Here is a 16,628-nt window from a genome sequence, read left to right as displayed (position 1 = left end):
TTAAGATAAGAATTTTCAGTCAAAATTTACCAGTTTCAATACGAGACAACTCATCCTTCATCGAGAATATACATAAGTACACAAGGATAAACTCGTGTACTTACAACGGGCGTAAGTTCTAATATTAATACTTTTCGAGTTCTAAACAAGTTTTACCCTCCGGAAAAATAGTTATAGTCAATTTAAACTTAAATATAATATAAATAAAACAAAGCTTGGAGTCATAAGTCTAATTTCTCTTTTTATTAGCGAGGTTGCGATCGAAGTTTTCATCTCTAAAACGTGAGCTCGACGTTCGACGTTCACGTTTTAGAGATGAAAACTTCATCCGCAACCTCTCTATTTAACACTTTCGAGAAGGTAACGAGATTTCTGGTGAAAGGTAACTAACTTGTAAGTAAAAAATTAATTCAATTGTCGTCTCCTCGGTGAAAGCTCGAACCCTGCATTGTTACACCTCTCCATTCGGTTTGAATATGGAAATTGTAACCCGGAATGTTAAACGTTCGATTCGAATGGATGAAAATGTAAAAATCTATGCGATTAATTACTGTAAATAACAAAAAGGACATGAGATTCTATGTAACTCAGACAAACTTTTGCACCGACCGATGATTCCCCCCCCACCGATTTAAATAACGATGTATTTTGTACCCAAATTAGATTACGTATTGTAAATATTTTGTACTAATGTAACTGCAATAAATATTAATTTAAAAATATTTTTACTCTATTATAATAAAATTGTTTATTTACAAAATATAAAATGGTCTCTCTCGGTTTTATTTTCAATGGTCACTGGTGGTTTTTAATAATTTTTCTTCTTTCCGACTGTACATTTTAGATCGTTGCCCAGAGCAAAATCTTAGTTATACCACTGGATCAATCTGTTAGAATTTTATTGAATTATATCAAAAATTAATTTATAGAATAATGGGAACCTTGCGACAAACAGGTGTAAATTAATTTTAGAAAATAGAGATTAAAGTAAGGACTTCAATGGTACAATGATAATTCTTGTCCAACGTTGTTCCACAAGATAAACAAGAGCGGGGTCATTCACAAATTGCCATTTTCAGATTGGTGTCAAAGGCCTCTAGAACTTCTAAATTTTCGTGGTTTGACACAGATTATAGGTCGAGTGTTGTCAGAAGAAATCGGGCGTTAAACAGGATGGTAAGAGCAAAGATTGGTAACAGTGTAGCTGTGGGTAATTTTATTAAGCCCTTTTTAGCCAGCCCCACATTGGTGCGGCCGGATGATGAGGGACAGGGCCCACATTGGTGCGGCCGGATGGTGAGGGACAGGGCCCAGGAATTTTTGACCCAACCGGATCTGATCCCGGGTCCCCGGAGCGGTAGACTGCCACCTTGACCGCTCGGCCATCCGGCCCATCTTAACCTGTCTCGTAAATAAAGTTTCACTGATATCAATATAAATCAATAATTAAATGGTACCGCAGCATAATCTATTCATTACCCTCCTATTAATGGAAAACATGTGGCATGTTTCCTCCTGATAGAGACAGGAAGTTCAAGTGCTTTGACATATACTCTGAATGGGATAAGTGTGAAAAGCATCTGTACATAACCATACTACTGATGATGCAAGGTAATTCAGTATTTTTTTATTGTAAATTAGTTTGAGTGATTTGAATACAAACTACAATATCCTATTACTTTTTCATGTAGCTTTATTAATAAAAATATTTTGGAATATTTCAGCAGCTTCACACAATGGCAGGAATATCATTTATTACTAAAACATTTATTTACTTCTGTTATAACAATAAAACTTACAGAACCCTTTGTAAACATCTGCAAAAAAATAACATTTATATTGTAACATTAGCACCATTTACATCACAATTTTTAATGGGCGTACTTCATGGACATCAGGTATTTATTAATCCGAGAAGATTTCTTCTCTCTAGCTTCGATCATCTTGTGAATCGCTTTTGCCAAATCCAGTCCATACCAGTAGCTATCCACCCAAGATTCTTGAACCCATCTAGAATGGGAAAAAGAAAATTAAGAACTTTCTTTAACATGAAATACTTTGAGTATTAGTGCAAATATGAGTATTAAAGCAATATGCTACAGTCAATATACAGTGAATCTCAATAGTGTTACTCATGTAAAGTGCAATAAATGGGTCTTTCCCATAAATATTAAACAGGAAAACCTTTGGTATATCACCTGTCCCTCAGGCATATGATGCCTGAGGGACAGGTGATATACCAAAGGTTTTCCTGTGATGTACCAATATTATAAGTGATATACCAATATTATTGTAAATGACAAAGATATTACAGTTGTGGATATTACAGGTAATGCCACCAGAATGCCTTAAAATCACCATCCCAATGTCCTATAAAAAGTCTTGCAGAAGCTCACACTGTTCACAATTTTCACTGATCCACTAATGGACTGTTCCACTCAGCCCAATGATGTGGCATGTAAACGAATACATACATAGCAATCAGGCTGCGAAGACTTCAGTCAGATCATCAGGAGACTTGATCATCTGATTGTGGCAAAAGCTCAAACAGCCACAATGGTGTCTTTCTCTGCTATTCAGAGACAGGTGGAATCCTCACTACAGTAATCTATAGCTTTTATACCAATGGCAGGAGACTAGCAGAGAGAAGTATGTATATCCCATTGTATATCCCACCATTAGCACACTAATGTTGTTTAATAACCTTTACATTCCTGCCGCGATAAAAGCATACTGTCTTCAGTGATGAATCCTAGTTCTATTTAGGAACAGATGACTACCATGTTATTGTGTGGAGGACTGCTTCAATGCTGCCTTTAAATTGAAATAACATGACTTCAGGTTTGCATCAGATATTTGTATATAGTTAATTGGGACCTCCTGCCCCTAAGGTTTCCGTATCTGATTTCGTCTTTCATCTATTTTACGTCATTCTCGAGATTAAGGAAAGACAGACAGACGGAAGACAGTGGGAATTTGTGCTGTGCTAACCTAATCTGACCTGTGTGCTTTGTGCTAAGAAAGAATACAATGAATATAATTTTTCAATTCTAAACTATCAATGTCCCAATTTGCCATTAAAATCATAAAAATTGCTCAATTTATAGAGATTGTGTATGCTGGCTTATTTAAATCAAAGACATGGTTTCGAATTAATACAAAAACTGGAGAAGCGAATTAATGAGGTGAGGGAGAATGAGAAAAATATCTTGCAATGTTTTGTAGCTGTTATTAAAACTTTAGCTGTGCATGGGATGTCTTTTCAAGGAAGAAATAAAAAACTCTGACTTCTCACAAAACAAATTATAACTATCAGGTTTGAGTGTTTATATTTGTTGTAGCATTTTATAATAGCAAGGTTGTGGCCAAAGTTTTCAACGTGAAAACGTGAACGTCGGACGTTCAGCGCTGCCTTCCTGTAAGCCTAGAAGTTTGACAATGACATTTGGAACGTCAGTGGAATCATGATCAACATTCCAAACATCACTGTCAAACTTCTAGGCTTACAGGAAGTGTTGAACGTCCGACGTTCACGTTTTTACGTTGAAAACTTCGTCCGCAACCTCGCTAATATATGCTATTTCAAATTCTTGCATTCTTGGATAGAGAATATTTGAAAACTTAGCTAAAACGAGAGACAATATATAAGTAAATCTCTAAAAAATAACATACTGGTTTCCCAAAATGAAAAATTAAACTGAAAAGGAAAATCAGAAAACTAAGATCAGATGCTATTAAGCTGAAAGACGTGAAAGACGATAAGTGGAAAAACGAACGAGCAATTATTTATTGTGATATTGTTACAATGTCAGACTGCAATTTTTAATTTATTTAATTTAAAATATATGCTCTCCATCTCAATTTAGCAGTGGCTTTTCCTGTACATAATACTTTTCCTGATAGCAACAGAGTCATGCCTGTCATCTATCTAACTGCTTTCGGGGAAAAATTTTTGAAATGAAATAACGTGACTTCCGGTTTTATTTGGAAATTTGTATATAGTTAATTGAGGTCTCCTGCCCCTATTCTTCCCATTTCTGGCCTCTGCTTTCTTCTATTTAACACTATTCTTGTGATTAAAGAAGGTCAGACAACAGATGACAGTGGGAATTTATAAGTCTACAATTTTTTAAAATTGCAGCGCAAAAAGTCAAGAAAGACATAATAAAAAGATACCATCTTGATAACAGGAAAATACGGGACAGCATACAAATAAATAAATGGATGTCAACCACATAAACATATCTCGTTCTTAAAACCCTAAAAAAAAAAAAAGGCATCCAATTGTCACATCTTTAATTTACCATATTAAATTTTATGAAAAAGTTCTAGTTTTTATGGGAAGTTCTTTTGTGTTATAGCGTTACAGTATTTACCAATAATCAAGGTTTTTATGTATTAGTTGCCCTTGCGCATAAGCCACATATAATGAATTTTATAAATAATTTAATAGAATATCAGCGATGACCTATATTCGACTAAATTATTCGATATCTACATTCAATATCTACACAGCTGTCTCATGTTTTGGACGGATGATTTTAAAAAATTATCATATAGAGTTAACTTTCTATTGAACACTATCGGTGTCTTTAGTAACAATATTGCAACAGACTTTAAACTAGATGAATGTGCAACTGCGATCTGAGCGGTAAAAGAAAGATAGTAATTAGTGAAAGTGTGAAAATGCCAAATTGCAATAAAATAAAGAGTCTACCACCCGAAGAAAACTACGAATACTTAGGCAGCTTACAGGCAAAAAACACCAAACACAATGAAGTCAAAAGCAAGATCAGCAAAGTGATAATATAGTAGTACCTCACACTTAAAACACTTCAGAGTTTGATTGCTAAATTTGACAAAAATTTGCTTGAGTTTGAACAATGCTTCAACGTAATTCAACATCTCTTGCTCTCACATTATGCTCCTATATTTTCAGTGTTCATTCTGCTTTATATTTGGTGTGTTTGGTTTTATATATTGTGCGTTATTCATTTATTTTTAAAAATTTCTTTCCGAATATTTCTTCATCAACAGCTTTTGAATGCACCATACATTTTGTATCCTTTAGTTCAAAATTTCATGAACGGAACTTTTTAAACCACAATCAACACGTTTGAAACTTAGGAGCATCTTCCTCGTACATACTACAAAATTTTTTTTAATGCTTGTAAGGTGTTATATCCTTTCGGAAAATCATAAACAACAATATGCCTGATATGCTTTTTATCTGAATTATCGTTCTTGATCTGCTTTTATTGGATTGTATATTAAAATTTAATGTCAAATACAAATTGGAAAATAAGAAAACACTCGAATAATAACCAACCGGGAAAGGGTATAATGGCCCGAATTGTACATATAGGTTTAATTAATAAAAAATCTCAGTGAGCTTTCAAATTGAAAACTGTGGTGTGGTATTTGCTGTCTTAAGTTTATTGAAATGGGTATTGTTTAAGATCTGAGAATGGATTAATTTATTTTACATTATTTCTAATGAGAAAAAGCCGATTTTGACTTCAAATGATACAGAGTTTGAACAGCCTCCTGGAATGAACTAAATTTGAAGTACAAGGTACCACTATATTATGTAAGTATAGGTAAGGAAAGTTTTAAAATCACAGCCGAATTGTGAAAATGTGATGAAAAACAGTAAATATATATAACAGGTAGATAATTGATTGACATTATTTTTCATGTTATTTTATGTCCTACATTCACATCGACTGATTTAACACTTAACACCTCACTATAACTGGATATAGTAATAATAAATTATGTACTGAAACATTTAGCAATTATCTATCAGTTTGTATGAAGAACGAATGTTTAGAGAGTTACTGTGATGCTCTAAAGTGTACCGGAACCACACAAAAAATATAAAAGAAATTTATAAAATAATTATATAAAAATATTGATATTAAGACAGAAATTTCATCACCATAAAAAGACATGTTCAAACTGATGGAAAAAAAAAAAAAAAGAGAGAGAGAGAGAGTAGTTCTCATATTTAAACAATAGAATAATAATGGAAGTCCTAAGATCAACCATCCCCGGTTGAGGTCGAATTGACAGTCAACTGGGGATTTGACTCATCCCACGACCTGGGTTTCAATCTCGTTACATTTAGTAATGAGTGACAACCAGTTAAAAAGCAGGGATGAGGAAAAATAACCAATCGAGGTGGTCGATCTGGGTCCCGAAAAACTTATAAAAATCCATATTCCAAGGATACAGAAAGCTTCTCTACTTGACATTCTATTGTGCGACTTCATCCTCGGTGGAAATATTCTCTGCATTCCCGACTCCTAATCAAACTCATTGTCTCTCTTGCTATTGACTACCACTCAACGATGCCCCGAGGAAGTCAACTTCTGAAAAGAACTCAGGAAATTCGTTCTTGCAGGACCCCCACCCTTCACAGAAAGAAAGGATCCAGAAGCTTTGATTCCGCTCGCCGCTTGTGGACTATTGTAGTTGTCAGCTTATTTTTTAAGTTACGATAAATCGGGACAATTGCTGTGTAATTGTCGGGTTTGTCTCTGTTCCAATCACACCCGCTTACGAAACGGAACTATTCCGTCATTCTGACATTTTTGCGCGAATTAGCGAGCTCACATTACTATCAAAGGATGGCTCCACCATCAACTACAACTAAATCGTACACTGCTATGAGAAAAATGCACAAACCAACTAACTTGAATGACATAACTAGAAAATAGTAATAATGATTTACTGAAATCTTTGCAAAAGGATGACTTCCAGTGCCACAAGACTTGGTATGATAAAATAGAAAAAATTGTTGAAAATGAAGAAAATAATATTTGGAGATTTTCAAATACAGATGGATAAACATTTGCTCATAACATTCCTAGATACTATGCTAACAGGAAAAAAAACAAGATAACAAAGTAAGGATTATAGATGAGATAGTCACAGGTAAGAACAGCATTGAAGAAAAACAATCTTATATTTTGACTGGGAAAAGAAGACAGCCATAGTTCTAACTGTGGTTGAACCTAGGAGACATTCCAAAGGAACTAGAACTACACCTGAAGAACCTATAGCTTCAAGAATCAACATTCATAAGTTATAGAAAGCTGCACTACTTGGAATATCATATATTTTGTATAAATATATGATATAATCTGGCACTCCAGCCTCAACGTTTAGGGACAGAATCCAGCCATTATTGAATGACATATTGTCGATGAAAATACATAAAGGTGTATCTCAAAATTTGGCCAAAATGAGTTAGAAATGCCTTTAAATATAAGCCTGTGTCTTTCGTGTTGTGATGGAGTGGAATATCTCTATGTAACACGGTTTGCATTCTATGGAATGATAAACATTTGGTGTTTCTCAAATATATGATGAAAATATTGACTTATGAATGTTCCTTGAGATATAAACACTATGCAAAAAAGAGGTTTAGTTTGTGTTTTCGGTACTCCAGTCATTTCCAACTTTCCCCTCCTCCTCCTGTTCCAGGTTGTACTAATGAGTGACACCTGGTTTTCATAACATACTATTTGTATAGATCTGCTTGGGATAGAACAAGAAAGTTACAACAATATCCACTTCCTGGATGTACTCTGACTTGGCAAAATGGTCTTATCCATACCAAGGTATTCCATAAACCTATGTACAGTACATGCCCATTTATACTAGCAGAATTAAATGACCCATTCTTCAAAATAGTAGTGTTCTGTGTGCTAGTTAAAAGAGCCTTCACACATTCTTCCAGCATGGAAAACAGGAGGAAGGAACTAAACTATATAAGATAAATCATCCGAGACTTGATCCATTGACATCAATTGCGGACTAAAAGAAGAAACAAAATAAGCCTTTTAAGACAATCAAATATGTCAAACAACTGACCAGCATCCACAACGAAATAATTAAGGCCAATAACTGCAGGACAGTACAAAAAAGAAATCCTTCCATGTACTCTTTACTTAAAAAATGCTAAAGACCCAGAAAACCAAAACAACCAACCAAGAGTCTACTCCATCCCATTAACAGATAATCGAGTGAAAAAAAAAGTTAGAATACATTGAGACCACAACACACTCCTTAAACATGCAATTAAAGAAACTTGAAAAGTCAATCGGGATGGATCTTTCAAACAATGGTGTTGGCAGCGTTTGCAACTGACAATCAGGTGCAAGTCCACATAGATAAAGCACGACTAATACATCAAACCTGACTGAGAAAAAGACCATCTGAAGTACTTGGATTGAATGGAACTATATAAAGTCAGTAAAAACACAGGGCTGTAAATTTTATAGCCAACGTAATATCGGTAGCTTGGAAATCTTTATTTGAAGTAACGTAAGTCATTAATAGATGTAAAACTAAAGATGGTTGTTAAAAACAATTGGAAATCTTTATTTGAAGTAACGTAAGTCATTAATAGATGTAAAACTAAAGATGGTTGTTAGAAACAATTGGAAATATTTATTTGAAGTAACGTAAGTCATTAATAGATGTAAAACTAAAGATGGTTGTTAAAAACAATTGGAAATATTTGTTTTTGACTAAAATATCTATTTCTTCTATTTAGGAATATAATATCTCCCATCCTTTTTACATAAATGATTGTTATCTCTTACTTCAGCTTTGAATTTAGGTGTTATTTTTTATTCCATGCTAACATTCAAAGATCACGTAGCCCTGCAAATAGACATTCTATGGTATTCTATGATGACATGGCAGATCATTTTGTATACTACAGTCTTAAGGACTATATCTTTATGACTTTTCAGTCATTAATTGATTATTATATTGTTTTCTGGTCTGTGACTGCCAACATTCTAATGAATAAAGTTATTAAAACCCTTGATAATGTGTATTTACTATTTAATAAATTAAATAATTTACCTTATACCCATCTGTTGATTGTGTTTTAAATTCCCTTATGTACAGTCGACCCCCCTATAACACTGTTGATTATTCCGTTTTATATGAATTCCATGTTGTACGAGTCACTTAGATTTTACAAATACGTGAGCCTACAGTAAAATATTTTGATTATTTAATGTATTTTAATAGTCTTTTACCACCAGATTTTCTTGCTGTGTATATTTCTACTTGTGTAACTCCTAATTTATCTTGTTTATATCCTCCTAATCTTATATGAAATGTTTCTTGTTACTCTTTCTTTTATCATAGTACAGTGGTACCTCAGGTTACGAACGCCCCAGCATACGAAATTTTCAGGATACGACATGAAATTAGAACATATTTTTGCTCCAAACTAAATCATACACTGCTATGAGAAAAATGCACANCTTACTACAGTTATTTTTTTAAATGTATTACTTGGCTTTAATTTAAGTATGTTTTTCGCGTTGGAACGAATTATTTGGTTTTACATGTAATCGTATGGGAAAAGATGATCCACCTTACGACATTTTCATGATACGATCTCAGTTTCAGTACGGATTAATTTCGTATCCTGAGGTACCACTGTATCATAAGTATGTATAATTTTGAACATTTGTTTCATTTATATTGTAATCATTTTGTAAAAAAGTTATGTATTTGTAACTAATTTTTAAATTGTTTTCCTTATAATTTTTATGGAGTTTGTTACTTGGAGTAGTAATCATATGTACAACTTCACAAAAGTTAGTCATATTGTACACAATGCATGGAAATGCACAGCTCAAGGCCAAGTACAGTCTGTCTACGGAAAGAAACTTCAGAGCAACTCGCGCACGATGTTACTTCAGTTAAACTAATCAGCATATTCTCTAATGATGTCAGCACTTTTTGCTTAATATGTCAGGCAATGCATGAATTTTATTTATTTTCTGTCACTGGTTGGCAGAATGACTTTTCCATTAATTCTGTTAATTTTTTATAGCATTCATTAACTGAAAAGAATCATGCATTTAGCAACTACTAAAGGAAACTTCCTCATATTCCAATACCAAAATGTGAAGCTTCCATAACACTGTTTATAATAGTGGTGACATGTTTAACAGACAAAGAAATCAGAAGTAACTTCCCACTAACTTCCCACAACTAAGTTATCAATGGTAGATTAATACCCAAGTTAATTCTTTCCAATAGACAGACTGTGATTTCAAAATAATAAAATATATTCATACTTATCATTCATTTCTAATTTGGTTTCCAAGGAAGGACGAGGCTGCGGACATCCCATATGATTCTTATTTGCTACATACGAAATCTCCTTGCAATCTCCACCAGCGAAACATTTCTGTTGATTAATTACAAAATCAACCATTTTTTGACACACGAAACATTCAAATCCTTGGAAAACGTCTATTTTATTAATATCGTTAATACCCCATTCACGAGATTCTATTACCCGACGTAACATTTCATTTTTGACCGCTTTGGTCCTTTTGAATTCGAGGAAAGAATTATATTCCTCATCCGACCGATCTAATTTCATCAAATAATTAGCCAGGTCCACCGGAGAATCGAAATCGTCGACGACGACGACAGAGTTTTCGTCCGGCATCCAATCTCTGACGACAGAGGAGCCTTTATATACCGGAACGGAACCTACGTGGAGGGCTCTAAATAACTTTTCCGTCATGTAATCGTCACAGATCGCATTTTCGAATGCTAAGTGAAACTTATACTTGGATATAAACTGCAGAAATTTCTCACTCTCGTATTTATCCGTAGTGGCGAGATCCGAAGGAAGGGTGGCATTATTAAGACAACTTCCGTACGAATCAATGGGAATATAATTGGACAGTTCTTTCACGTATCTGTCCCTGTCGGAGGCAACGGAACAATGGGACTGAACGTAAAGAAGAGGAGAAAGACCCTCTCGCCTTAATCTGTTTTTCTCTTCCAACGGGACGGCCATCCTCTCGGTCAAATACTCCAGAGAAGGAATAAATTGTGTGGTCAGCGGATAGTCGGATTCTCTCCTGAAAGTCGAAGTCAGGTTGAACAGCTTTATACCGGCCGCGTGCGAAAAGAGATAATTGTTCATGGGAGACTCTTCGTGTATCAGAGCCCAGACGTCGTCGTCGGACCTCGGCAAGGGCAGATCTTCCGCTTCGAGATCAGTTCCGTAAAATAAGTAGGCCACGTATTTCCCGTTTCCCGAAATTTCCCTCTTCCTCGTAGAGATGCACGTTACATTTCCACAATGAATATTTTGAGGATCGGTTAAATGAGGATAAAGACGTTTCGTATGCCACACAATCGTCGGTTTTAAACACCACACAGTTTGTAGGAAAAGAAAAACGATACACGCAGATTTCAGTCTCATGTCGTACACGAAACAGTCTTCTTTTTCTTCTCGAAATTAAGAAATGACAAAGCGTAAGAGAGTAAAAGTCATGTTAACTGCAAATCTAAGTGCTGTTTTCTCAATCTCGAACATAGCAGTCGTTCGTTCGATCGGCATTTTACATCAATTCGACGTTACTTCTTTAATCTTAATATTTAAATAAGTACAAACAATATTACAATTTCAGTAAAACGAAGAAATTCAACGTTCTATCATCGTGTAAACATTACAACGTGCTTCGTGACGTACAACGCCACCTGTAGTAATGCATTTATTTTAAATAATATCAAATTAATTATTATTATTATTATTTTAAGTTATAAGTAGAACTGACAAACGATAAAAATTTTCGATGGCGATTAATAAAAAAATAATTCTACTAATCTCGCTTTTAATATTAAATTTCAATTCGTAACCGTAGTTATTAGAGAGAAGGTTATTAGACGAACGTAGGTGTAGTTTTTACAGTGCTCACTAGGGGCACACTCATCGGTTAAGGTAGCAGACGACATATATTAAAAGTAGTGAATTTTAGACTGAAACTAAACAAAAGACGTTCAAAATATCGCAAAATATTATTTAAGTAATAAAGTACGTAAAAGAAAATAAATTAATATATACATAATCACCAGTATACAGGATGAATCAAAAGGTACCACTCGGCCGCTCCATTGTGGCCTGGCAGAACCCGCAATGGACTTGCTGAAAGAGGTCCTCTTAGTGCCACAGGGTAGAAAGAGTTATATATATATAAAGATTTTACATATATATATATATATATGTAAAATCAAGAATCTATTACAGGATCATAAATACGTACTAGGGGTCAGCCTAGATATATCTAAAGCGTTCGATAGCGTTTGGTGGCCCCTAGTAAAATTACAATTACGGAAAATCAATTGTCCTGGCAACATTTATAAGCTACTAAACAACTATTTAAGCGATCGTACTGCAATATTGAAATATGGACAACATGAAGTGAGCAAAAACATAGCCAGAGGATGTCCACAAGGATCCGTATGTGGTCCTATCCTATGGAACATAACATTTGATGTTTTCTTGAAAGAGGACTTGGGCCATATGGGATGTGTAGCTTATGCAGATGATGTTATAATGCTCATCGGTGGACGCTCAAGAGCAGAGTTGGAACATAAAGGCAATGAACTCCTTCAAAAAATCTACAAATGGGGTAATGATTATAAATTGGTATTTAATCCATTAAAAACAAATGCAATTGTATTCAATACGCCAGGGCACAAAAATTTATATCTTAGACCGCCCCACATAAAAATGAATGATAAAACCATCAAAGTCAACAGGACCATCAAGTATCTTGGAGTTATATTAGATCACAGACTATGTTGGCAACAACATATTGAGTATATGGTCAAGCGTACAGGACTAATACTACAGTCTTTTGCCCAGGTTGCGAAAAAAGAATGGGGCCTGTCCTCGGGGGCGATGTCAATTATATATGATTGCATATATTTCCCAATCATTACCTATGCCTGTGGCACCTGGGGCTGGGTGACAAACAAAGTTCATATCAAACGAAAACTAATATCATCACAAAGAACTGCCTTACTTTTAATAACCAAGGCGTACTGTACTACCAGTAACACCAGCCTTCAAGCCATTGCCAGGAAACCTCCGCTGGACTTATCGATTAAACAAAAAATGAATCTACAAAGAGCTAAATGGGGAGAGGCGATCGAACTCAATCATCAAAGAATTACACATAATGAAATTGAATGGCGTTTCCCATACTGTAATACTCACCATTATAATACAGCTGTGCATTATAAAGATAATGAAAATGGGATTGAAAATATCAAAGTGTTTACGGATGGATCAAAACACGATAACATGGTTGGATGCTCCTTTGTAGTTTACAAAAATGAAGAAGAAATATACCATAGAACCATCCGCTTAGATAACAACTGCACAGTTTTTCAAGCTGAACTGTGTGCAATTAAAATGGCCATTATTTGGATATGTAATTTACAGGATAAAGTTAATGCTAACATATGTACAGATTCTTTATCTGCTTTTAATATGATTAATAACACCAATTTACACCCCATTGCGGAAGAGATTCGTAGATTAATAAATCACTCAAATTCTAATATCACCATATCTTGGACACGAGCCCATCAAGGCACAATGGGAAATGAGAGGGCGGATACCTTGGCAAAGCAGGCAGCTGGGGATGTCTCATTACCAATAGAATATGATAAATACAGTATCGGCTCAATTAAAAGATTATTATGGGAAAACACCATCCAAATTTGGCAAAATGAGTGGAACCAAAAAAATACGCATATTACTTATGAATTTATACCAGATCTAAAAAAATTTTACTCTTTGGAATGGTTTTACCCGGACCATACTACAACCCAACTTATGACAAATCATGGCAAATTTGCTAGCTATCTAGCAAGATTTACAAACCGAAATGACAATCAATGCTCTACATGTCTTGCAATTGATGGTTCAAAGCATTATATCTATGATTGTATAAGATTTGAAAGGGAAAGGATAGAACTAATAAGTATACTAGAGAATAATGGAATCAAATGGCCGTGTAAACTATCTGATATCTTGACTAATGGGAGCACTTATAATGCTTTTGTCAGTCTTGCCAAACAAATTTATAAGATCAATAACCAAATTATCTATAACTGAGATGTACCCTATTGTAATAAATCACATTATTGATAAATCAAATATTGAAATTAATATTCACATAAATTGAACAATAAAATTGTTGTATTGGATGGCATTTATACTTATTTTCATGAATATCACCTGATTATAAGCATTGTTATAACATTGTTTATTGAATACGCGGTATGACAGAATTGGTCAATAGTGTGGAGCTAATCACATATTATTTAAAGAAATTTACCTGATTTTAACTGGGTAATTTGAATTGGTGGATGTATATCTAGTTATGTGCAGTATATGAATTGATATATACATGTAATGTATATGTATATATTGATAATATATTTGATACTTGCCGTATTACATGTTACAATTGATATGTAATTATAATAAATAATGATAAAGTGCTGTTAGAGCTGATATTGCAATATTCTATCTTTATACACCGTGAATGTATTTAATGCATTGTATATTGTAATATTGTTAAGCATTAATGAAACCTATTATGTATACAATATTCTGTAATATGAAATAGCAAAATATAAGGTGGTAATTGGTTATTACAGATATTGTAACTAGTGCAACTTTAGATAGTATTTATTATTTGAATGTTAGATAATATATAAGATATAAATGATGAATAAATATTGAACTACAGACATCATAATAAAATATTATTAGAATATTGCTGTTACAATAATGCTATAATATTGTTTGATAAATATAATAAATTACTGTTATAATAAATATAATGCAACATTGCTGCATAATAACATATTGATATAAATACTGTTAATTGAATGTATTATAAACTATTGTTAATTGAAATAGTGTCGGCTATAGTATGCGGGATGTATATAATTGCATTATAATATATGTGATGATGTCGGCTATAATATATGTATTGTGTAAAATATAGTATAATTGTACTATTAACAATGTTATTATATGGTGTTAAAGAATGACTATAATGATTATATAAATCAAATTAAGACAATATAATATAATCCTTAGATAAATAGTAATGTTATACGGAAATAATAACAAACTACTGTTTATACAATAAATTATTTAATGTTAATAGTGTTATAATATATATATAATTGTATATAATCATATAAAATGTTCTATTATTTGCCTGGTAGTGCCTAGCGGGACCAGGCCATATGTAATATACATGTAAATAAATAAAAAAATATGGAATATGGAAAAATATATAAAGACCAGGAGAAGAGGGAAATATCTTGCGAAACGATAGTATAGGTTATTGTTGTATAGATAGGGATATTATTCTCAGATACTGTACGAAAGTTGCTCACATACAAGAACAATAACGAATGGAACGTATGTTGCATTCAAAGCAAAAGCTCGAAAATCGAACCCTGAAGCTTCAGTACATTTTACAATGGAAGCAATCGAATTTTACATGGCTTTGACTTATAACCTTATCATTATCGGCATGTCTAATAGCGGCGCCTGCAAACTGCAAACTATAAAAGGGACAGCATATATTATGCGAGAAGCTTCAAACCACAAACTTCAAACTATAATTCAACATCGGATCATAAAGTGGCATTGGTTGCAATCGTGGTTAACTTTGACCAGAATATTTTTATATAATTTCGGGCCTGATACTAGTATCCAAGATGGCTGCCGTTTGTGATGAATTTGATTAACAATTGAAAGCAGACTAAATTATGTCAAATAATCATTTTACATTCAAAGTAGATGTAACCCAAGTAATTGTATAATGAATAGTCAGACCGCTATGAATTGATGCAACAGGGTTTCTCTTAGTACTTCACACTTGCTGGAACTTGTTTTTCGGAAAATACAGCCTGTTCTGTGGGCGAAGAGAATCTATTTTATGGGCGACAATGATTTGGGTTTAACTGCTACACGATTTTTGCTACGTGGCCCCGTCCCTCACCACCCGGTAGCCCTATTGTGGGCCAGGCCGAACCCATAATGGGCTTGCTAAAAATAGCCCTCTTAGTGCTTTGATTGCCTTTAATTATAAACATTGTGTGCAACACATCTACCAATGCAGGCCATTACTTTTTGACTAGTTTCTTCAACTAGTTTTTAGCAAGCCCGTTATGGATTCGGCAAGGACCACCATGGGGCGGCGGGGGGTTTTTTCCTTAACTCTTTCCACCCTGTGGGGCCTCTTTTTGCAAGCCCATTATGGGTTCGGCCAGGCCCACAATAGGGCGGCGGGGTGGTGAGGCACGGACCGACACATCTGGACAGACCATCTCACGGAAAATTCCTGGATTTTTTTACCCATCCGGATCGATTCCGGATCCCACAGGCTGCCATCTTATTAATCGTCGACCGTTCGAGCTTTACGTTGTAACACTTCTCTTACCCGATTTACAAAGCTTTTAAACTTTCAATATTGTCAGGAAATAGATCGTCCACTAAAAAGCCCCATATATACACTCATTGCCATAAAATTTAGAAGATTAATTACCAAGGAGGAGTAGTCGGAATCGAACGAAATTGTGTGTGTGATTGTAACGGTGATATAAGTAAGTGATTACAAAATGAAAGCAAAAAACTCATTTATTGCAGGAAAAACTACAAACGAAAGAAGATTCTAGTAGCCTGTTGGGCCACCTCTAACGTACATGTATGGAGACATACGGGTGCCGAATAGTGTCCTGCAGAA

At 34.2% G+C, this 16,628-nt stretch overlaps 1 protein-coding gene across 1 annotated transcript; it reads right to left on the bottom strand.

The window, feature by feature from the left end:
• Positions 1 to 510: 510 nt before the first annotated feature.
• On the bottom strand, positions 511 to 11,539 carry LOC111634981 (alpha-(1,3)-fucosyltransferase 11-like). Its single transcript, XM_023379826.1, has 3 exons — positions 10,119 to 11,539; positions 1,885 to 2,010; positions 511 to 1,817 (listed from the first exon to the last, which is right to left on the bottom strand). The coding sequence occupies exons 1-3, from the start codon at positions 11,264 to 11,266 to the stop codon at positions 1,796 to 1,798; spliced, it is 1,296 nt and encodes a 431-aa protein (XP_023235594.1). The 5' UTR covers positions 11,267 to 11,539; the 3' UTR covers positions 511 to 1,795.
• Between the last annotated feature and the right edge of the window lie 5,089 nt (positions 11,540 to 16,628).

Source organism: Centruroides sculpturatus, unplaced genomic scaffold (assembly GCF_000671375.1).
Source record: "Centruroides sculpturatus isolate CEXI.00-Female unplaced genomic scaffold, Cexi_2.0 scaffold992, whole genome shotgun sequence".
Classification (NCBI taxonomy): domain Eukaryota; kingdom Metazoa; phylum Arthropoda; class Arachnida; order Scorpiones; family Buthidae; genus Centruroides; species Centruroides sculpturatus.
This window is presented reverse-complemented; position numbering and strand designations above follow the sequence as displayed.